This window comes from Leucopleurus acutus, assembly GCF_964270905.1.
Source record: "Leucopleurus acutus genome assembly, chromosome: 13".
Lineage (NCBI taxonomy): Eukaryota > Metazoa > Chordata > Mammalia > Artiodactyla > Delphinidae > Leucopleurus > Leucopleurus acutus.
In genome coordinates, this window is record NC_139155.1 from 85,029,646 (window position 1) to 85,051,619 (window position 21,974).

General features: G+C 55.1%; 1 protein-coding gene across 1 annotated transcript in view; it reads right to left on the reverse strand.

Annotated features, from left to right (window-relative positions):
* Window positions 1–19,886, reverse strand: part of DHX37 (DEAH-box helicase 37) — a 30,438-nt gene extending 10,552 nt beyond the window's left edge. Inside the window, exons 1-12 of the mRNA XM_082853818.1 lie at window positions 19,727–19,886; window positions 15,875–16,041; window positions 12,937–13,049; window positions 11,060–11,390; window positions 8,792–8,940; window positions 7,531–7,623; window positions 5,426–5,522; window positions 4,425–4,538; window positions 1,578–1,679; window positions 1,241–1,355; window positions 553–648; window positions 266–348 (exon numbers count right to left, since the gene is read on the reverse strand). Coding sequence (XP_082709944.1) covers window positions 266–348; window positions 553–648; window positions 1,241–1,355; window positions 1,578–1,679; window positions 4,425–4,538; window positions 5,426–5,522; window positions 7,531–7,623; window positions 8,792–8,940; window positions 11,060–11,390; window positions 12,937–13,049; window positions 15,875–16,041; window positions 19,727–19,832 — 1,566 coding nt within the window. The 5' untranslated portion in view covers window positions 19,833–19,886. The remainder of the gene's footprint in view (window positions 1–265; window positions 349–552; window positions 649–1,240; window positions 1,356–1,577; window positions 1,680–4,424; window positions 4,539–5,425; window positions 5,523–7,530; window positions 7,624–8,791; window positions 8,941–11,059; window positions 11,391–12,936; window positions 13,050–15,874; window positions 16,042–19,726) is intronic.
* Between the last annotated feature and the right edge of the window lie 2,088 nt (window positions 19,887–21,974).

Here is a 21,974-nt window from a genome sequence, read left to right on the forward strand (position 1 = left end):
CCTGGAATGTTTTAAGTCGCAGCCCACCCTGCAGCCTCCAGAGCGGCACCAGTCAGCCCCTCCCTCCACGGCAGGAAGGTTCTAGACCCCTGCTGCCAACAAGGCCACCCACAGCCCCAGGTGTGTCTAACACGACTGAGGACTTGAATCTTAATTTTATTTGGTTTTAATTAAATTTACATCTGTGCAGCCATACAGGGCTAGCGGCCACCACATGGACAAGGCGGCTGCAGAGCCTGAGCTGCCCCCTCCGGCCTCTACGTACTGTGGCCTTGGCCTTCCTCGCCCGAGCCTGCGACTTCTTAAACCTCCGTGTTTCTTCTACCGAATCTTTCTGATCGTCCTTTTCTGGGAAAAGATGAGCCAGTTAGGGAGCAGGCCACCTTGTGGCTGGTGCCAGGTCATCAGGGTCCCGGGGAGGGTCACTGCATCTATCACCATTCACTGGGGGGACGGGAGGGCGGGCAGAGGGCCGGCTCTCTCCGAGGAGGCTCCGAAGCCCAGGCTGACCGCCCGCAGCCTCTTGGGTGAGGGGCTTCAGCTTGGGCTTACCTGGAGGCCTGGGCCTGGCGACCGGGAAGGCTCTCCTCAGCCTGCGGCACAGCGCGTGCACCTCTGCCTGCCCCGTCAGGAACACCAGGATGCCGCCTGTGGGGAGAACCAGCCCCGCCGTGACCCGCTTGTTCACGCAGCAGACGCTGCCTTGGCCGTGACCGTGTGCCAGGCCTTGATCTGAGAGCTGGGGCGCAAGGAAGTGCTGATCAAACCAGGGCTGCAGAGGCCCAGACGAACAACGGGCAGCTGCCCGCACACCGAGGGCGCTGGGACAAGGAGCTCAACAGTTGCCATGGGAGCCGGCATCCCATCCCCCGGTATGAGCCCAAAACACGGGGAAACCAGCTCTCCTCCGGGGAAGTGGGAGCAACCCAAGGGTCCATCACCTGGTGAACGGAACTAATGGAGCACGTGCCACGGGGATATGGTGAGCACTGTGAGGGGGTCAGGGGTGAGACTCAGGTGGGACACACCTGTTCACCTGCCCTGCGTCTGTGGGGACAAAAGGCACCCTTCACCCCCTCACCCCCTCACCCCCTGCCCAGTTAGTCCCTGAAGCCTCGTGATCCTTGGGGCGGAACACGGCAGGGCAGGTGCTGTGAGCGCTCTGACCAGTGACGACACTGAGGCACAGCGAGGCCGAGTGACCCCGAGTCCCGCTGCCTCCTCCCGGCCGGGGCCTCACCTGCCGGCAGCATGCGGTGGATCTTGCACACCTTTCGGAAGCACTCCCCACTGTAGTCGTCCAGCGGCGTCCGCTTGTTAAAATGCACGGTCACCGGGAACTGCCGGGACTCGACCTACGAGGACGCCCAGGGAAGCACGGGGTCGGGGTCGGGGGTCAGGGGTGACCTGGGCCCAGGCCCGGGCCCTCCCCTTCCCTGAACTCTCTGACCACGAAGGTCTCCGTTTGGTGCTACGATCCCACCCACCTCCCCCGCAGCAGGCGTCCTGCGCTCTGTCGCAGTCAACAGAGGGGCCCGGCCTCCCCCGGCACCCTGAGACCCCGGCCTGGGCGGTACCTTGATGACGGGGGGCGGCTGGGCGAAGAGCCTCTGGTTCTGGGTGAAGTCCTCCACCCGCAGCGTGGCCGACATGATGAGCAGCTTCAGCGGCAAGTGCCTCTGGGGGACGACAGACCCGGGGACCCATAGCCGCCCGGGGCCAGGAACACTGACGGGAGGCGGGGGGGGCCCTTGGGGGAGACCTGCCCTGCCCTCCTGGCCTCCCTCCAGCCCCACCTCGCCTCAATCCTCAATCCTCTTTCTGGTTGCCAAAGATCTAAGAAAGAAGTGGGCGGCAGTGGCTTGTTAAAGGAGCCCTTAAGATACCCCCAAAGGGACTTCCCTGGTGGCGCAGTGGTTAAGAATCCGCCTGCCAATGCTGGGGACACGGGTTCGAGCCCTCGTCTGGGAAGATCCCACATGCCGCGGAGCAACTAAGCCCATGAGCCACGACTACTGAGCCTGCGCTCTAGAGCCCAAGAGCCACAACTACTGAGCCCGTGCGCCACAACTACTGAGCCCGTGAGCCGAGAGCCCGTGCTCCACAACAAGAGAAGCCACCGCAATGAGAAGCCCGCGCACCGCAACGAAGAGTAGGCCTGCTCGCCGCAGCTAGAGAAAGCCCACACGCAGCAACGAAGACCCAACACAGCCAAAAATAAACAAATTAATTAATCTATTAAAAAAAAAAGATAGATAGCCCCGAGGGACTTCCCCGGTGGTCCAGTAGTTAGGACTCAGTGCTTTCACTGCCGAGGGCGTGGGTTCAATCCCTGGTCAGGGAACTAAGATCCCCGCAAGCCGTGCGGCGTGGCCAAAAGGAATGAAAAAAAGATTCCTCCAAGTCAAGCTCTGATGGTGTGAGACGAGACGGGAGGGCCGAGCCTGGGGTCCACCTGGCACACCGGCACAATGGGTGTGGTGGTCTCAGCCCTCCCTCCCCCTCGACGTTGTGACTGCGGTGGCGGGTGCCTGGTTCCCAGCCCCCTAGGCAGCACCTACTGTGCCCCCTGGCGGGCTCTGCTCTCGAGCCCTTGGAAGCTGTCCTCTGAGGCTCGTAAGGTCCAAACCCCAAGTTCAGCGTTTTCGGCGAACAGAAGCCAAGGTGAGAGGCACGGCGCAGACCAAAGGCCCCGTCTCCTTCCTGCAACAACCTCCCCGTCTGCCCCAGCCCGCGTACCTCCCTGCATCTCCTGTTCTCCCACCTCCCTCACTCCGCTCCGCCACACTAGGCCGCCTGACAGTCCTCAACACACAAATCCAGACCATGGCGAGGACTAAAGTCATGGGAAGTCCCAAGCGTGGGCGAGGACGTGAACTGGCAGCCTGTACCCTGCTGGCGGGAACATAAGGGACGCAGCCGCTGCGGAAGATGGTCTGGGATGGTCGAAATGGTTAAACGCAGAGCTCCCATGGGGCCTGGCAGCTCTGCTCCTGGGCACAGACCCAAGAGAAAGGAAACAAGTCCACACGGAGACCCGGACACGGACGTTCACGAGAGCCAAAACGCGGAAAGAGCCCAACTGTCCTCCAACAGATGAATGGATACATGAAATGTGGTCCCTCCACACATGATGACTCAGCCATAAAAAGGAAGGAAGCACTGACACAGGCCACTATGGAGATGAACTGTGAAAATGTGCTAAGTGAAAGAAGCCAACCACAAAAGGCCACATGTTGTGTCTTTTCACTTACATGAAATACCCAGACTAGGTAAATCCACAGAGACAGAAAGTGCCCCGACGGATGCCTGGAGATGGGGAGTGCAGGAGGACGGGGTGACAGCCAAAGGGCACAGGGCTTCTTTTCAGAGTGACAGAAATATTTTAAAGTCGATCGTGGTGATGATATAACAACTCTGAATATGCTAAAATCCACTGAATCGTACACTGTAAGGGCATCCATTATGTAAAATAAAGTCACAACCCCCCCCACCGAGATATCAGGATAACACCTGCCCCAGGGCCTTTGCACTGGCTATTCTCAGTTCTCAGAATCTCCTCCCACCAGTACCCCTCCTCACTCACTCACTTCCTCCAGCCCCCCACTCAAAGGTCACCCTCTCAGTGAGTCTTCTCTCACTACCAACCCTCCACCTTCTGCCTGGCACTGCCCCCTCTCCCCGGCTTTGTCCGTCACCAGCTCACAGGTTTTCTGAGTTTGCTTACTGTCAGTTGCCCTCATGAAAATGGAAACCCCACAAAGGCAGGAGCCTCCGTCCTGTTCACTGTGATGTGCTCGGTGCCTGGCACACAGCACACACAGACCGGATGTCTACTTGATAAAGGTTCTGGGCGTGGTGAAGTGCTGACCTCTCGACGGGGCTGGCAGGGGCCAGCACAGGACTGCTCCACAGAGCTCCCGCCCCAGGGCAGCAGCCCTCTGGCGCCCGCCCCTGCCTGACCTGGCATGGGCGAGATGCAGGCAAGGCCGGGCGCAGGGCGTGGGCGAGATGCAGGCAAGGCCGGGCGCAGGGCGTGGGCGAGATGCAGGCAAGGCAGAGCCCAGGCCGGGCGCAGGGCAAGCATCTCAGAGCACGTGGAGCGTGAGGGCGTGGCGGGCGGCCCCACCAGCGCCGCGGGTCGCAAAGGCCGGCTGGCGTCCCAGAGCCGGCTGCGGGGGGCCGCCCACCACGGCCTCCTCGTTTGAGCCGGCTGCTCTGGACAGAGGGAAGGCCACAGCGGACGAGGCCGGACCCGGGGCAGGGGCCGCACAAGGTCTGTTGGCACCAAGACCCGCAGCCCAGCAGCGGGCCTGGGGGTCCTGGCCCGGGAGACCCTCCCACGGCAGCAGCCTGGGCGTAGACCGCCGTGGGCTGTGGGAGCCGTGGCCTGGGACTCGGGGCTCCCCGGCAGCCTCACCTACCTTCTCCCGGAGACACACTATGCGGGACAGGAGGCCGATGAGGATGTCAGTGTACACGCTCCGCTCGTGGGCTTCGTCAATGACCACCACCTTGTACTTGAGCAGCAGGAAGTCCTGGTGGGGGAGGTCGGGGGTGAGGCCAGCCAGCCGGGCCTGAGCACCCCAGGGTCACTGTGCACCCCAAGGTGCCTGCTCAAGGAGCCCCTCTGGTAGCCAGCACAGATCTGAGAGCACTTGGCCTGCGGGGAGTCCTGGCCTATGAGCCCGGGCCAGTTGCTTCACCTCCCAGGCCTCTTTCTTCATCTGTCAAATGGGACAATGGGACCCATCTCACGGGGCCATGGTGAAGTTTCGATGACAATTACTATCTGTAAAGTATACAGCACGGGGCCTGGGCCCTGGCAGAGAAATTTCTAGAGGAAAGGCAGCTACGATCTCTTAGAGCTGAGCTACCAAATGCAGATGCCCATGGGGCGGGGAGGGCAGGCAGGAAACAGGAACGAGGGGATGCTGGCTGGGGACCAGGGGCAAGAGCTCAGCGCATGCCATACAGGAAGGGGCCATCGACACCACAACACACTCACAGCCACCGTCCCAGGTGGCCTCGAGGCAGGAGTCACCTCTGCTCTCCCAGTGACCCCTGCCCGGGGGACGTCATACAGCCCAAGAGAAGCAGTGTGCATTTGGCTAACACACAGTCTGTGAACCAAACCACACTGAAAATACAAGCTCACGTTTAACGAGCACTTACGAGGTGGTGTGCTAAGGTGCTTTTGTGCGTCACACGATTTTTGCGTCAAAGCAATTAGGAGGAAGGCACCAGCTTGCAGATGGAGAAACCAAGGATCACAGAGGTTGCGCAACTTGCACAAGGCCACACAGCAGCACGGTGGTAAACACAGTGGTTTGCCAACATTCACTGCTCACACCCCAGGTGACAGCCTAGCCCCCCGCCCCCAGGCTTACCAGCCTTGCTTTGTGACACCAGATGGGCAACCAACCTTCTGGATTTCCTTGAGCAAGACGCCATCGGTCATGAACTTGATTCTGGTCTCTTCGGTCACGTTTCCCTCGTATCGGATCTGATAGGAGACGACCCTGTGGGCACAGGCTACGGCTCGGTCCCCCAGAGCTGCAGCTGCCCGGGGCTGCCGCCGTGCGGCCACTCCAAGGTGGGCAGAGGAGCAGGCCTGGCCCCGCTGGGCAGGCGGCCGAGGGGAGGGCCCACCGGCTCCCCCAGCAAGGCCCGGACACAGGCCCACCCCGCCTCCCTCTCCAGGAGCTATCACGGGCAAGTGAAGAGCACGTCAATCAAACACACACACGGACCCTGGCTGGAGCCCGACGTGAACAACCAACTGTAAAAGCTGTTTAGGAGACAACCCGGGAAATGGGAACACGGACCGGAGCACACTCTGGAGTTATGATACACTCTTTAGTGGCGGTACTGCAGTTATGTTTTCAGAATCCTATTCTTAAAAAAAAACAAACCAGGGACTTCCCTGGTGGTCCCGTGGTTAGGACTCTGCGCTTCCACTGCAGGGCGCACGGGCTCGATCCCTGGTCAGGGAACTAAGATTCCCCAAGCCTTGGGGCGCGGCCAAGAAAACAAACAACCCAAAAAACCCCCAGACTCATGATCTTTCAGCCCCGCACAGTGAAACATTGAGGCTGAGATGATGCAAGACCTGCGACTTGCTCCAAACTGGGTCTCGGGTACGTGGGGGCTCATCATACTAGTCTCTCCACTTTTGTACACGCTTGAAGATTTTACACTAAAAAGCTGAAGAGAATTGGCCTTCCCTGGTGGTGCAGTGGTTGAGAGTCTGCCTGCCGGTGCAGGGGACATGGGTTCGAGCCCCGGTCCGGGAGGATCCCACATGCCGCGGAGCGGCTGGGCCCGTGAGCCATGGCCGCTGAGCCTGCGCGTCCGGAGCCTGTGCTCCGCAACGGGAGAGGCCATGATAGTGAGAGGCCCGCGCACTGTGATGAAGAGTGGCCCCCGCTTGCCACAACTAGAGAAAGTCCTCGCACAGAAACGAAGACCCAACACAGCCACAAATAAATAAATAAATTTAAAAGCTGAAGAGAATGAAAGGGGCAGCTTTGTATGTACTGTAATTTTCAAGGTACGCATTGAAATGCCACAAGAAAGATACAGAAGGGCGTGAACAGTATGAACCGTTCATGCAGCAGCCAGACAGCGAGAAATACAGACACACAGAACTGCCCGTCTGTGCACACGACTGTCTAGGAGGATCCACAGGAAATGCGCAGCAGTGGCTGCCACCGGGGAGGGGAGCTGGGGGCGCCTCGCCCACCTAAGACGCGAACAGAACAAGGCTCCCCAGTTTGCGTGCTGGGCCCAGCGGGGGCAGGGTTCTGTCCCCAGAGCCAGGACGGGCCTGACCCATGGCAGGTCCTGGTCGGTAAACATCTGATGCCAGTGTGGGTGGCGGGCACTCTGCCTCTACACGATTCTGTGCTTTCTTTTTTCTTTCTCCTTGGCCGCGTGGCGCAGCTCGTGGGATCTTTGTTCCCTGAGCAGGGATGAAACCCAGGCCCTCGGCAGCGAAGGCGTGGAGTCCTAACCACTGGGCCGCCGGGGTATTCCCTACAGGTCAGACCACACTGGACACGCCGCCCCTTCCAGCCTGAACTGGACGGTCTGGGCTGAGACGCAGGCGTCTGCGTTACCAAGACGGCGCGGAGCCATCCTCAGGCCAGGGCTGTGCTGTGTTCAAACTGCTTCCCAAGGCAAGTCCTGCAGCCTTACTGCCGGGAGAGGGCTTTCTTCCTGGAGACCTGAGCTGTAAACTAACCCGGCCACGCCATTCGCCTCCTGCCTGCCTTCGGCCACCTACTGCTCTGCTCTGCCCTCAAGGCCTGTAAGGGCCACTCTGTCCCCTCACTAAGGGCCTGGCTGGCTTGTCCCTGCTTCACGACGCCCCTGGCAGGAGGGTCCTACTGTCGGCATGTAGGGAACCGCCCTGTGCTTAGATGCAGATGTGGCACCCCCCGGGAGAACGAGGGCCTGCGCCGTGGCTCAGGTCTGGTGGGGCCAGAGGGCCACCCCCAACTCTCCCATAGGAGGCAGAGCCCTCACCGTGGTGACAGATTCATCTCCTTGGCCACTCGCTGGGACATGGCCATGGCGGCCACTCGGCGGGGCTCCGTGACGCCAATGATGCTGTTGTCACTGGGGGAGGAGAACACAAGGCATCAGGAGGGCTCCGCCCCACCCGTCTGCCCCGAAGTCACATGCGGCTCCGGAAGCGGCCCTCACTGGGGGTGACGGGACACGGGCGCCAGGCAAGGCACCACAGCATCACTTAACAACAGCAAAAGGGAACGGCCCACAGGGCATTCTACAGGAGACGCTCCGATAATCACGGGGCCAAGGGGTCCAGGCAGCCGCAACAAGAATGAGGCCTAGCGGACCTGAGCCTGCAGCCGGGGGGCTTGTCCAACCCAGCCGAGCGCACGCGCCTCCACAGAACCTACCCAGGGGACGGGTGGTGGATTCTGGGCAGGAAAGAGTTGACCCAGCAGGCCCGAGGCTGCTCTCCCTACAAAGCTCTGCTTCCAGGGCAGCCCCTGGCTGGTGTCTGGGATCCTGGATTTCAGGAGGGCTCCCGCCTCTCCCTGACGGACAAGAGGGGCTCCCTGTCCCTGAACTGCTTGTACAAACAAGGTGGCTCATGCTGACACCTGCTTTCCTTTGGGGAGTCTAGAATTGGGTAGGTACCAGGCAGAGGCCGCCTGTGTGACCAGCCCCAGTAAGAACCCTGGGCGCTGAGCCTCTACCGGGCGTCCCTGTTTGATGACATCTCACACGGGCAATGAAGCGTGTCCTGTGTGACCCCCGCCCTGGGAGAGGGCTCTGGGGGCCTGGGCCTGGTTCCCCCAGACCTCACCCCGTGAGCCTTTCCCTTTGCCGGCTGTGCTTTGTGTCGTTCACTGTAATATATCACAGCCGTGAGTACGATTACATGCTGGGTCCTGGGAGTGTTCCCAGCAAATTGCTGAACCTGGGGGTGGTCTTGGGGACCCTGACACACACGGGTCGGAAGGGCCAACAGGAGTTGACACGCCATCCCTCCCACCAGGGACCAACCTAAACGTTTTACACAAATTCAGTCATTTCATCTACATAACAATCCCGTGAAGTAGGTGCAGTGATGAACCCTATGTCACAGCTGAGGAAACTGAGGCCCAGAGAGGTTAAGGAGCTTGCCCCAAGTCACACAGCACAGCAACGGCAGAGCCGGAATTAGATCCCCAGGAGCCCTGCTCCTAACAACGTCCGGGGGCCACGTCTCACTGTCACCTGAGGGACCTGTGGGGACCCTGTGGCCAGCCCCCACCTGCTGTAGCCTGCTTCGTAGAGAAACTGGGGCACCTGGGTGGTCTTCCCGCTGCCGGTCTCGCCGCACACGATGACAACGGGGTGCTCGGCCACTGCCTCCATGATCACTTGTTCTTCAGAGAGAATCGGGAGCTTCAGTCGCTCTGCCTGGCGAGAGAGGGGAAGTCAGCGCTCACGGAATGGGGGTGGGGGGTTGTCGTCCCCTGCAGAAGGGCGGAGGGGATGGGGGGCTTTGCTCAAAGCAAGATTACGTAGGGTGACGTGGTTCCTATAAAGGCAGCAGCCGGCATCCAGCCAAGTGGAACAGGTGCGCTCGCTGGAAGCCCTGACGGCTGGGGAAGAGCAGAGACATGGGCTGGGTCCTCGGGGACAGCGTGGTGCAGAGAAGCCCCTCTGGGCACAAGGAGCTCTTGCCTGCTGCTGGGGGGAGACTACACTTACGGCACAATCACTTCGGCAAACAACCGGGTGCTAATTTTACCAAAATCGAGAATGTGAGATACAGCGATTCCTCTCCTAGGTACTCACACGTGGGTGCGCGTGCACACACACACACACATGCTCACACAAGTATTACACAGTGAGGGAGAAGTTTCATGAACCCCTGCTTGCCCTTGTTATGTGTGAAGCATGCTAGCACGCTAATTTTAAACATTCTGTTCTCTATCTCTATTCCATTCCATTGGTTTAAAAAAAAAAAAAAGGTGCGGCCATCTCACGACTCCACGATGGCTGTGACTTCCAGTTTGTAAACGCTGCTCCCCCCCCAATTTTTGTACCTGTGGCTTTGAGAAAAAGGCAAGAATGTTTAAATCAGCAGTGAAGATGGTAGCAAAAAGCTAAAACCACCCAAATGCCCAGCCAGAGAAGGTACTTAAAATGGGCTCTATTCACGCAACGTAATGCTCTATAGCAGTGAAAACAAAACAAAACAAAACAAAACCCAAAGGGACCTTGGTGACGCACATCTACACGGATAAACACATCTCAGGAACACCATGCCGACTAACAAATAAGCAAAGTGCTGAAAAATATATATGATGTGAGGCGGCTTACAAAAACAGGCAAACCTAGGCTTAAAAACATGCACGTGGAAAAGCCACAGAGAAGGGCAGGGGATGAACCCCGGGGGCACCAGGGACACTGGAGGGCGGAGCCCGGGTTCCCGAATGGCCGTGTGGAGCAGAATCTCACACCCCAGCTCGCAGAGGACGGCATGGGGCTCTGACGTCACCTACAAGGAAACCTTTGTGGCGTGAAGCCAGTGGCACATCAGGGTCTGTTAGAGCAGTCAGCTCACCCTAATCGCTTATATATGAGCACACAAAGTACCCATGACTGAAATCACCTCATTCCCACAATCCAATCTGTGGTTTTAAACAGCTGCTCTAAGACCCAGGAACCCTCTGCCTCAGGCCTTTGCTCATGCACTTCTCGGTGTGGGACGGCCCCCATGCTCTCATCTGGTCCCTGAGCTCTCGACCCGGATGCCTTCCCTGATGAAGCCAGGCCCTCCTGTGATCCCCCCTCATGGTATCCGATCTTGCCCTCCGTGGTTCTTGTCCCACGTGTGGTCGACCTCGGTCTCCCCTGCTGGACCGAGAGCTCCGAGACTGCAGATTGCTCCACCTCCTGTGCTGGCCCACAGCACGTGCTCCGTGGAAACGTGTGGACGGAACCACCACCCATGATGGGCCAGACCCTGCGGCATCACCAGCCTCACGGCTCCCCAAGTGCGTTCCATGGGCCTCGGGCTTCACCTCCCTGAATCTTGTTGTCATGACAACCCAGTGAGACCCTCATTTTACCAGACAAGGATACGAAGTGTAAAGAGCCGGAGTCCCTGTGAGGAGACAGGTACCCCCATGCTACAGACGAAAACGAGGCCCAGAAGGAGCTGGAAGGTGGGGGCACCAGCACTCCGTTCCAGGTCAACTGACTCCAGAGCCCAAGCTCTTGTCCCAGTGAGCAGATGCCTGGACCAGGACCTGTGGTCAGAGGCTGAAGGTGACGGTGACCAGACGATGATAAGGGCAGCGGACACCCATCTCAGCAGCCCCGACCACGTGCCGGGCACCCACTCGTCAGCCCTACAACAACCCTGCAAGGTGGGTACAGCTATCCCCCTTTTCCAGGCAAGGAAACTGAGGCGCAGAAGGCAATGCAACCTGCTCAGATCCTGGGATGCCCTCTCTCTGCACCCTCAGCCCCCTCACAGCACTGACCTGAGCACCTAAGCCCTTAATCAAACACCAGAGAGGCCAACCTGCATTTCAGGGGAGCGGTTCACGGGGACGAAGACGGCGGGCTTCGCCAGGGGCCTGGCCAGGGCAGAGGCTGCCGCAGGAGGAGCTGGTGGAGGGAGACCGCTGGGCACTGGGCTCTGGCCCCTGGCCCCGGGCGGAGCTGGTGGCAGATGCGCTGGGGACGACCCTGCACCGGCCTCTGCCGGCTCGTCCGCTGGGGTCTCCTCGGGTCCAGACTCCGCTGAGGACTCAGACTCCTCCTCTTCTGCCTCCTGGTGGTGGCGCTTCCGGTGGGCCCCGCTGAGGCTGCTGACCTTCTCCAGACCCTGGGCTGCCATGCTGTCGGGCTTCCTGCCGGGAGAGCCAGAAGTCAGAGCCTAGGACGGGCCAGTCAACCTGAGGCAGCTCTGGGTTGCTGCAGGCTCCTCAGAGGCCAGGACGCAAAGGCCACGCCCCTCCCTGCCGCAGGGCCTTTGCACCCGCTGTCCATGCTCCCTGAAGACAACTGCTCCCTTACTTGATTCCAAGGACGCCTCTCGGGAGGACTCCCTCACCGCGTAGCCTGTCACCCCCCCACCCCCCACCTGCTCTTTTCTGCTTAGTGCTCACCACCACTAAACAGATATGTGCTCACTGGGCCACTGCCCATCTCCCCTCCATAGAATGTGAGCTTCTTAAGGGAAGAAATTTAATTTTTGTGCACTTTTCTATTCCTAGGGCCCACAGGAGAGCCTGATATGCAGTCTGCACTTGATAAGCAGTTGTTAAATGCACAAGGCTTAACAGGCCAGTACTGGAAATGAGCAGAGAGGGCCAAGTGTGAGAGCAGTGGGCAGGGGCGTGGGCTGGGGGGAGCATACTGGCCCCATCTAGCGCCGGCTGCTCTGTGGGAAGGCCAGCTGGTGCGGCCACATCATCCAACTGGTCAAGACCAGGGGGAACCCTGGATTTTAACGTGAAATCTCCTAATTCTTAAATGTTGACTGTTGAATAGCGTCTCCCCAAAATTCATGGCCACCCAGAATGTGACCTTATTTGGAAAGAGGGTCTTCAGGATGTCATTAAGATGAGGTCATACTAGATTAGGATGGGCCCTAAATCCAATGACTGGTGTCCTTATAAGAAAACAGAGACCCAGGGGACTTCCTTGGTGGTCCAGTGGTTAAGACTCCATGCTCCCAACGCAGGGGCCATGGGTTCAATCTCTGGTCGGGGAGCTAGGATCCCGCATGCTGCGTGGCCAGAAAAAAACAAAAAGAAAACAGAGACCCAGACACAGACAAAAGGCCATGGAAGACACACAGAGGATGCCACGTGACGACGAGGCCGAGACTGCGGTGACGTGTTTACCAGCCACGGAGCGCCCAGGATGGCTGGCATCACCAGAAGCTGGGGGAGAGGCTGGAACAGATTCTCTGGCCTCCAGCAGGAACCAACCCCACCAACACCTTGACTTTGGACTTCTGGCAGTCAGAACCACAAGAATAAACTCCTCTTGTTTCAAGGTCCCCAGTTTGTGGCGACCTGTTACCGCAGCCCTAGGAGACTCATACATGTGCAGAAGATCCAAATGTCTAACGGTGCCGCGCGACCCAAACAGACCTGCTAATGGGCTAAATCAAATCCTTGACCTCCTTGACGCCAACTTCTAGCCTACTCGTCCCTGCAAAAGCTGGAAGGACCTGTAAGGCAGGACTCAGCGCTGCAGGAAAACGCCAGCATCCCGTGCACGGTAGGACAGTTTGCATTATCTGAGGCCTCTACCCATCTGAGGCATTTTAGCACATGCGTCATTGCAAATGTATTTTCTCATAAGCCCAGAAGATGCCATGACCCTTGAGCCCCCCGGGAGCCCTGGCGGGAAGGACGGGCTTCAGGGAGGAGCCAGCCGACTCACTCTTTGGTGCGGTACATGCGGTCCCCAGTGCCCAGTTTGGACGTGGTGTAAAACAGTCTCATCTCAGCTTCCGAAACCTGGACTTCGCTCAATTTCTGGAGCATCTCTGCTCGCTGGGGAAGGAAATGAGTGTGTTACACATTTGGCATCATGATCCCCTCTTCAGAAGGGAAGCTGAGACTCTAAATAAAATTCCAGCATCACTAACACCTACAGTCTTTAAACCAAAGGTCAAACTGCAATTACCATCCTTCATGGAGTTCTTAACGCCGACAGACGCGTGAGCTTAGGGTGGCTTTCTGCCCCCTTACGGAGTCTGGGGTTGGATAAACAAGGCTCTCTTTGCACCACGGTGTGTCGTAAGGGAAGATCATCGACTATCCAGATGCCCATCAACGGGAGACGGAATAAATAAAGTAGGGCCCATTTGTATAACGCAAGACTTCCCGCAGTTAGTACAAGGGAAGAAGAGCTGAGTGTGTGACAGGAAGTGGTCCCCACTCTGCCTTGAATAAAGCAGTGAGTGGGGGCGGGTCCAGTTGGTTCCTTTCCCCGGGTGAGCAATTCATGAGTCTTTGTTTTGTTATTCTTGAAATTACACAGATATTTTATATCTGCTTTTATACATGTTTATGTATATATACATATATATATATATACACACACACACACACACACACATTTCGTAATCGATAAAAAACAACATACAGAACAGCAAGAAAAGATGCTCACGGCATTCAAGTAGGACACACGCACAGGACAGTGAGCCTCCCCTGCATGAAGGGCTCCAGGGACCAAGCGTCAGAGCTGCTAACGGGAGGCCTGTGTGCCCCCTGGTGGACACAGCATGCCGTGTGGTCACCGTGCCAGAAAGACTAACGAGAGAGACTCTCCTGAAGCCTCTAGATCAGGGCTTCTCAGTCTTCACACCACTGGCATTTGGGGCCGGATCATTTTTTTGATGTTATGAGCACTGCAGGCTGTTTAACAGCATCCCAGACCTCTACGCCCCCAGATGCCAGTAGCGTCCCCCAAATCGTCACAACCCCAAATATGTCCAGATTTGGCCAAATGTTCCCGGGAGGGGGGGCGCAAAACGGTCCCAGTTGAGAGTCACTGCCCCAGACCCAAATAGCAATTTATAGGAAATTCGGAGGGTGGAAGACCATGTTTATATCAGAGATTAAAAGTTTTTAATCCAGACCGTGGGAAAGTCTCTGAGACAAACAAACCAATCTCTCCAACAAATATAAGGAGAAAAGACAAGAGATGCAGGTGGAGAGCATCTATGAAACAATTAGAAATTTGACTACTCACTGGATATCTAATGGTATTTTGAAAAAATTTAGACATGCTAATGGCATTGTGGTAATTTGAAACGGTCCTTATTTTAGAGATGCAAACTGAAATATTCAGGGATATGTATATGGGTTGAATGGTGGCCCTCCGAAAACATATATCCATGTCCCAGAATTGGATCTTATTCAGAAAAAGGGCCTTTTTAAGTTAAGGGTAATTAGCTTAAGGATCTCAAGATGAAATCCTGAATTATCCAGGTGAGTCCTAAATTCAAAGACAAGTGTCCTTGGGACTTCCCTGGCGGTCCAGTGGTTAAGACCCTGCGCTTCCACTGTAGGCGGCACAGGTTCCATCCCTGGTCAGGAACTAAGATCCTGCATGCCACATGGTGCAGCCAAAACTTTTTTTTTAAGAAAAGAAGAGCTTCCCTGGTGGCGCAGTGGTTGAGAGTCCGCCTGCTGATGCGGGGGACACGGGTTCGTGCCCCGGTCCGGGAAGATCCCACATGCCGCGGAGCGGCTGGGCCCGTGAGCCATGGCCGCTGAGCCTGCGCGTCCGGAGCCTGTGCTCCGCAACAGGAGAGGCCACGGCAGTGAGAGGCCCGCGTACCGCAAAAAACAAAACAAAACAAAACAAAACAGAAAAACAAACAGAAAAAACAAAAAAAAATAAAGAAAAAGAAAAAGACAAGTGTCCTTATCAGAGATACACAGAGGAGGGACACACAGGGGAGCAGCCCACATAAAGACAGAGGCAGAGACTGGAGCGATGGGGCCATGAGCCGAGGAAACCCGGAGCCACGGGAGCTGGAAGAGGCCAGGTGGGGCCGTCCCCTGGAGACTTCAGAAGGGGCGCGGCCCTGCTGGCAGCTGGGTCTCAGGCTTCTGGCCTCCAGGTCACTGAGAGGACACATTTCCATTGTTTTAAGCCACCCAGTTTGTGGTCACTTGTCAAGGCAGCCACAGAGACTAGTACAGATTGATGCTGCCTGGGCTCTGACCCGGGGGGCGGGAAAGTGACCGGCCGTGGAGATGACCGAGGTTGACCATGAGCCTGACAACCGTTGGAGCTGATGACAGGTACACTGGAGTCCATGACACTGTTGTCTCTACCTTTATATATGTTTGAATTTCTCATTACAAAATTTTCTCCTTAAAAAAATACTAAGCAAAAAAGGTTAAAATTCTCCAGAATGAAGTTAAAAAATAAACAACAAAATGAATGAGGGGGGAAAATAAAAAGTGAGCATGTTGATCGGCCAACTCCTGGTTCAACAATCATGTGGCCTCCACAAAGCTGGACCTGTCCCAGACTGACAGATACCCAAGTAGCACATCCCCCAAGGACTGGAAAGGTTCTGGGTCTGTGTGTCCCATATGGGGCACTAGTCACCCGTGGCTATTTGCATTTAAGTTAATTAAAACCAAATCACATTAAAAATCCAATTCCTCGGCCACACTGGCCACATCTCAAGCGCTCAACAGCCACATGTGGCTGGTGACCACTGTACTGGACATTGCAGACACAGAACTTGTCCCTCCTTCTGGAAAGTTCTATCCGACAGTCCAGCCACAGGGATCACGTCGGGGGTCACAGACACCCCGACCCATCCCTCGCCGTGCAGACAGAGCGCGCATACCTGGAGCTTCTTCTCCTTCTGGTCTAAGATTCTCTGCAGCATCTTCCGCTCTTTCTTGGTCAGGGGTTTCTTCTTCTTGGACAGGGGAGGGGCTTTGGTCTTCTTCTTCTTCTTGCCGGGCAGGACGAGCGCGTTGCTTGCATCGACTCCTTTCAACGTGCCCTTATCTGAAAAGACACGCTTGCCTGACCCACAGCCCTGGAGGAGAGAAAGCGCGGACGCCTGCGAGTCTCAAGATGCCGCGTTAACGCCGTTTTCCTCCGGGCTGACCCTCCTGCCCACAGTGAGAGCCACCCGGGCACCCGCATAGGAATGGGGGCGCAGGCCCGTCACACCTTCATTCCACCGGTCCACCCAGCACCTGCCACGGGTCAGCCGTCCTCGCGTTGCGGGGAGAGGGATGGGGGCGCAGCAAGGAGGGAACAGGCTGCAACAGCGCCTCCCTCCCAGCGGGGCCCTGTGTTCAGCGGGGCCATCTTTATAATAAACCATCTTTACAATAACTCTGAAAGACGCTCTCTCACACGTGTACAGTGGACTGAGTACCAAGCTTGCGTCACATCTATTTTTAAATGGTGCAGTCTGGGACATCCCTGGTGGTCCAGTGGTTAGGACTCCGCGTTTCCACCACCAGGGGCACGGGTTCAATGCCTGGCCAGGGAACTAAGATCCCAAAAGCCGATCCCAAATCAGGCGATTTGCTTCAACCTACTGCAGCGCCATGGGGAGGAGGGGCTTGCGGAGCACCTATTTCTGCCTGACACCCAGCGCTGGAGCCCGCGCACAGGCAGGGTCTGACGTTTATTAACTGCTCAGGCTCTGTACAACTTCATGGCATCACCAAGTGCAGGAGCGGTTGTGTGCTCCTCAGTAAGAAGAATGAGGCTATTTTAAGCAATGCAAGCCATCCGTTCTGCAGTTCTCAAACAAATTAAAAGCAGGGGGAGAAAAAGAAAAGAGTGTAGAGCAGCATTTTCCAAAGGCTCCAAATCGTGTGGCATGGTGACAGCTAAAGGAGTGTGTGCTTGTACGCGCTTGTGTTTCAAAATCTCTCGGTTTTAATTTCCAAAACGGTAAATATCGACAGACACAACCCACACTAACAAAAGCACTTTGGGGTCCTCAATTTTTAGGAATGTAAAAGGGTTCTTGGTGCAAAAAATTTGAGAACCACTGTGCTATAGAAAAAAAGGGGGCGGGGGAGATGTGCTAAAAATAAAAATAAGAAAAAGGGTGATATTGGATCGGGGAAAGCTCTTTGAAGAAGGTAACCTGCTTTATATTCTTGTAAGATCCCTCTGGCCCCTGAGAAAGGCAGGGATAGACAGAGATGTCTTGTTCTGGGGTGAGAAACAACTTTCCCCAAATCTTTGAGTCTAAGAGACCTCAGGTCCCTCTGCTCTCACCCAACTGTCAGTCCAGGGGTCTTCTGCCCTCTTAGAGGGGCCATCTTACTTCCTGAGCTGTCACTGCTGTTACAATGGATGACGCCCATCACAGGACAACATCACATCTCTACAGCTTGTCTTTACTTTTCAAAGCATTCTCGTTTCCGTCACAAACACATTCTCCCAAAATACCACCTCCATGACTCTGAGAGCAGGTAGGATGACAGTTACTGCTGGACCCATTTGACAGCTGAGAACACTGAGGCACAGAGATGTCAGGTGACTTGCTTCAACTCCCAGCCTATCCCTGAAACTTCCAAGGAGGGAATTCGGACTCCAGATTCCCACTCTGACAATCTTTCCTATAACCCCACTGCCTTCCGGGTCCAAGAGGAGAGTGTGGAAGAAGAGGCTGATTAGCGGGTCGAGGGAAGCAGGCTTCCCCAGCGGCCCCGGCTCTCTCTCCCTCCCTCCACCTCCTGAATCTAGATGCACTCTTCCCTAAGACCTAAATCTGCTTGGCCCTCAGGGATCCTATACAAGCAGCTGGGTGAATCCAACTTTGGAATGTGTTCGGTCTCAGGGGCCTGCAAGACAGCTGAACCCATTCAATCACTTCAGCCCAACTCTCCCCCGAAACTGGACCCATCATGGTCGCCGATGGCCTCCCCAGTGTTACATCCACGGTCCTTTCTCTCCCTGCCTGATCCCACGGCCACATCTGACACAGAGGGCAGGTCTTCCTCTTGGTCCCCGGACAACCACACTCTCCCAGGGTTCTCTTCCCACCTCACTGGACCGGACTCATTGCCTCAGCGAGCCAGTCTGGTCTTCAGACTTCAAATAAATATCATCTATACACAGATGATTCCAAACTGCTTCTCCCCTGGACTTGCCTCTCTCAAGCGTCCGATTCAGCAGCTGCCTGCTGACCCTTCTGCTTGGATATCTGACAGGCCCCCCAAACCACTCATATCCAAAGCCAAGCTCCCGGCCTCCCACGCCTGCTTTCTCCAGCCTCCAGCCGCACGCCTGGGATTTGTTCTTGACGTGTCCTTTGCTCTTGCGCACAGCCAGAACAAAGCTCCATCTTCCAAACACATCCTGAATCCACCACCTCTACTGCTGCCTCCCTGGTCCAAGCATCAACTCCTGCCAGAGTCAATGTACTCAGCAGCCTCCCATCAGATCGCCCAGATTCTCTGCCCTCTACTGCTTTTCCTCAACACAGCAAAGTGATGCTGTTAAAACCTAAGCCCTGGGCTTCCCTGGTGGCGCAGTGGTTGAGAATCCACCTGCCAGTGCAGGGGACACGGGTTCGAGCTCTGGTCAGGGAAGATCCCACATGCCGTGGAGCAACTAAGCCCGTGCGCCACAACTACTGAGTCTGTGCTCTAGAGCCCACGAGCCACAACTACTGAGCCCGCGTGCTGCAACTACTGAAGCCCGCACGCCCTAGAGCCCGCGCTTTGCAACAAGAGAAGCCACCACAATGAGAAGCCCGCGCACCACAACGAAGAGTAGCCCCCGCTCGCCGCAACTAGAGAAAGCCTGTTTGCAGCAACGAAGACCCAACGCAGCCAAAAATAAATAAATAAAATAAATTTATTAAAAAACAAAAAAAACCTAAGCCCATCCTGTGTCCCTCCTCTGCTCTCAACTCTGCAGGGCCACCATCCTCACCATGACCCACCAGGCCCTACAAGATCCTGCCCCCATTTTATTTTATTTTTTTCTGCCCCATTTAAAATTTCATCTCCACTCAGCCATTCTGACTGCCTTCAGGTCTTAAAAAAGGATTCAACGCTTTCTCAATAGGGCCTTCCCCGCCGCCCCCCACCTCCATGAAACACTGCAACCTGCCCAAACACCTCTTGTGCTTTATTTCTTTAGTATGAATGTATGCAAAACGTCCTATGTATTTTGTATTTATCTTTGCCTGTCTCTTCCCAGAAGCATCTGAACTCTGCAGGGCAGGGAGTTTCTCCCTTAATCTCCTCTTCTGTTACTCTCCTACAATAGTGCCTGGCACACAGTAGCCATTCCTAACAAAACGGAGGAGTCTGGGCAGAAATGTTAAGCAGCCTGGAGCTAAGCAGACAGGTCTGGGCTGAAAAATACAAACTTAGGGGTCGCTGGTAGGGAGGTTATAATCGAAGCCATCAGAATGGATGGAATTACCTTGTAATTCCTTGCCCAAACTCCCCCTAGAGTTATACTTGGGCTGGACCCCACTGGAAAAAAACTCCAGGTATTGTTCCAAATTCAGTTAAAACGAAACTGTCACTATTCCCCCTTCCTTTGTATCATCTGGGAGAGGGGTTTCTCTCCGTGTCGCCCGCCCGAGTCGCGGAGGCAGGGCATAGTCCGGGAGCCCTTCGGCCCCCATTGGCCAGCCCTGCCCCGAGGCCCTGGTTGGTCCCTCCCCCGAATCCCAGCCCTAGTCCGGGGGCGCCTTACTTACCCTCCAGTTCCAGCCGCACAGGGGGCGGCTCGGGAGGGCCCTTCGAAGGGCCGGGGGCCGCCTGCTGACGCCCCTTGATGTTGTACCTCCGGCGCAGCTTCCCCATGGCGCCCGGCTCCTGTTCAGCTCCCGCAGGTCCTACGACCAGCACACTACGAAGCCCAACCCACGTGGGAACCCACCGAATGTTCCGGCCGGAAAATTTCCGGGCTGAGTTCTCGCGAGAGCTGAAACTAACGGAATCCCTGGGGGCGGGACTGGAGGAGGGGCCACGCTGAAAGCCAGGGCCGGCCGGCGGCGGAGGCGGGACCAAGTTAGAGGAGGGACTCAGTTTAAGCCCAGGACTGTTCTCACAGAGGTTTGACAGGTAGAACTAAAAGAAGGCATCTATTAGACAACTTTGAATTCTCATGACCACATCCCATTGTCTGTAGCGCACTGGGAAATAATGTATTTTCTGAATCCTGTATCTTGCGACTAGAACATCTATATTGTGTCTCCTTTTTTCTGTTAAAAGCATTAATTGGTTAAGGGCAAACATTTAAATTATATCACAAAAAAAGTGAAGACACTAGGCGTTATTTTAGAATTTTAGAAAGGATAAAGTTATTTTTAAGACTTATTTGGGGCTTCCCTGGGGGCGCAGTGGTTGAGAGTCCGCCTGCCGATTCAGGGGATATGGGTTCGTGCCCCACTCCGGGAAGATCCCACATGCCGTGGAGCGGCTGGGCCCCTGAGCCAACGCAGATCAAGATATGCTGCAGAGCAGGTAAGCAATAAATTGTTGTTGGTTTGAATGAATGAATGAAGAGTGTGATTAATTTGGATGAGCTCCCCTCTTCCCCCCAAAGACAAAAACAAACCCCCCTTTTGTTGCGATCATCCATTTACAATGCTTGGTGTCAGTTTATTTATCTATTGTAAAAATAAAATACAGTGTGTGTGTGTGAAAAAAAAAAGCCCCCACGAACACACAGATGGTGCGTGAGAGGATTTACATAGTATACATATGAACATGCTTTTAATTAAGTAAAAAGGATTTGGGGGGAAAACGTTATAATGAGCAAATCAAACCTGTGTTTTCATAGGTTTTATTGCTTAGGATGATAGTGATCTACAGTTTCTTCTTTAAATATGTTTATTTAAGTAAATAAAAAGTGTGTTCATCTTCAAATTATTAGGTAGGTAATAGAACATTCTCTTATATTTTCTTCTAAAATATTATATACCAAAGTATTATCTCCAGAAGTTATAAAGAACACTTTATAAAGCAAAAGGAGAACAGGCAAATACACAACAGCATGGATCTCATTAATATAATGTTGAACAAAAGAAGCCAATCACAAAAGATCATACTTTATGATCCAGTTCACATAAAGTTCAAAAACAGGAAAAATGAATCCCCTAAATTTTGGAGGGGGCATAGCGAATGGGAGAGGGCAAAGGGAGCCGTTTTGCAAAGCTGGTAATGTTCCTTTTTTCAACCTGGGTGCTGGTCACCTTGTGTGTCATTTAAATTCATGGAGAGGCACCTTATGATCTGTGTACTTTTCTGTTGGTATGCTATACTTCAATATAAAAAAAGTTTCCTTAAAAAAAAAAGAAGTATAAGGCCAGTGAATATATAAAAACCTCACCGGGAATCTAGAAAAATGTAAGTTCAAAAAGAGGCAATTTTTCACTCTTTGGGTTGACAAAAGTTAAGTTTTCCTGGTGGTCTCAAAAAATGTCTGCTTAGACATGGTTTGATTTAGGATGCAAACAAGGCCCCTCACTGTTGTGGCCTCTCCCGTTGCGGAGCACAGGCTCCGGACGCACAGGCCCAGCGGCCATGGCTCACGGGCCCAGCTGCTCCGCGGCATGTGGGGTCTTCCCGGACTGGGGTACGAACCCGTTTCGCCTGCAACGGCAGGCGGACTCTCAACAACTGCACCACCAGGGAAGCCCCCCTGCTTTTATTTTTTATGTCATTTACTTATTGAGGAAACTGGGTCGTTAATCCTGTTGAATGCTCCACATTCTGGCTTTAGCTGATTGCTTCTGCTGCTTCTAATTTTTTTCCTCCATCCCCCATATTTCCTGTAAACTGTTGGTTAGATGTGGAGGCCACATCAAGTTTGGGTCCAAAGTGTTTGGCAAGAATCCATCATAGGTGGCGCTGGTACTTCTGCCACTAAGACTGGCGGGTCCAGGTCCCGACCACCTGGCCCCTCCTTTTTTAAGTTCCCCACCGACCTGCCACCTTTTG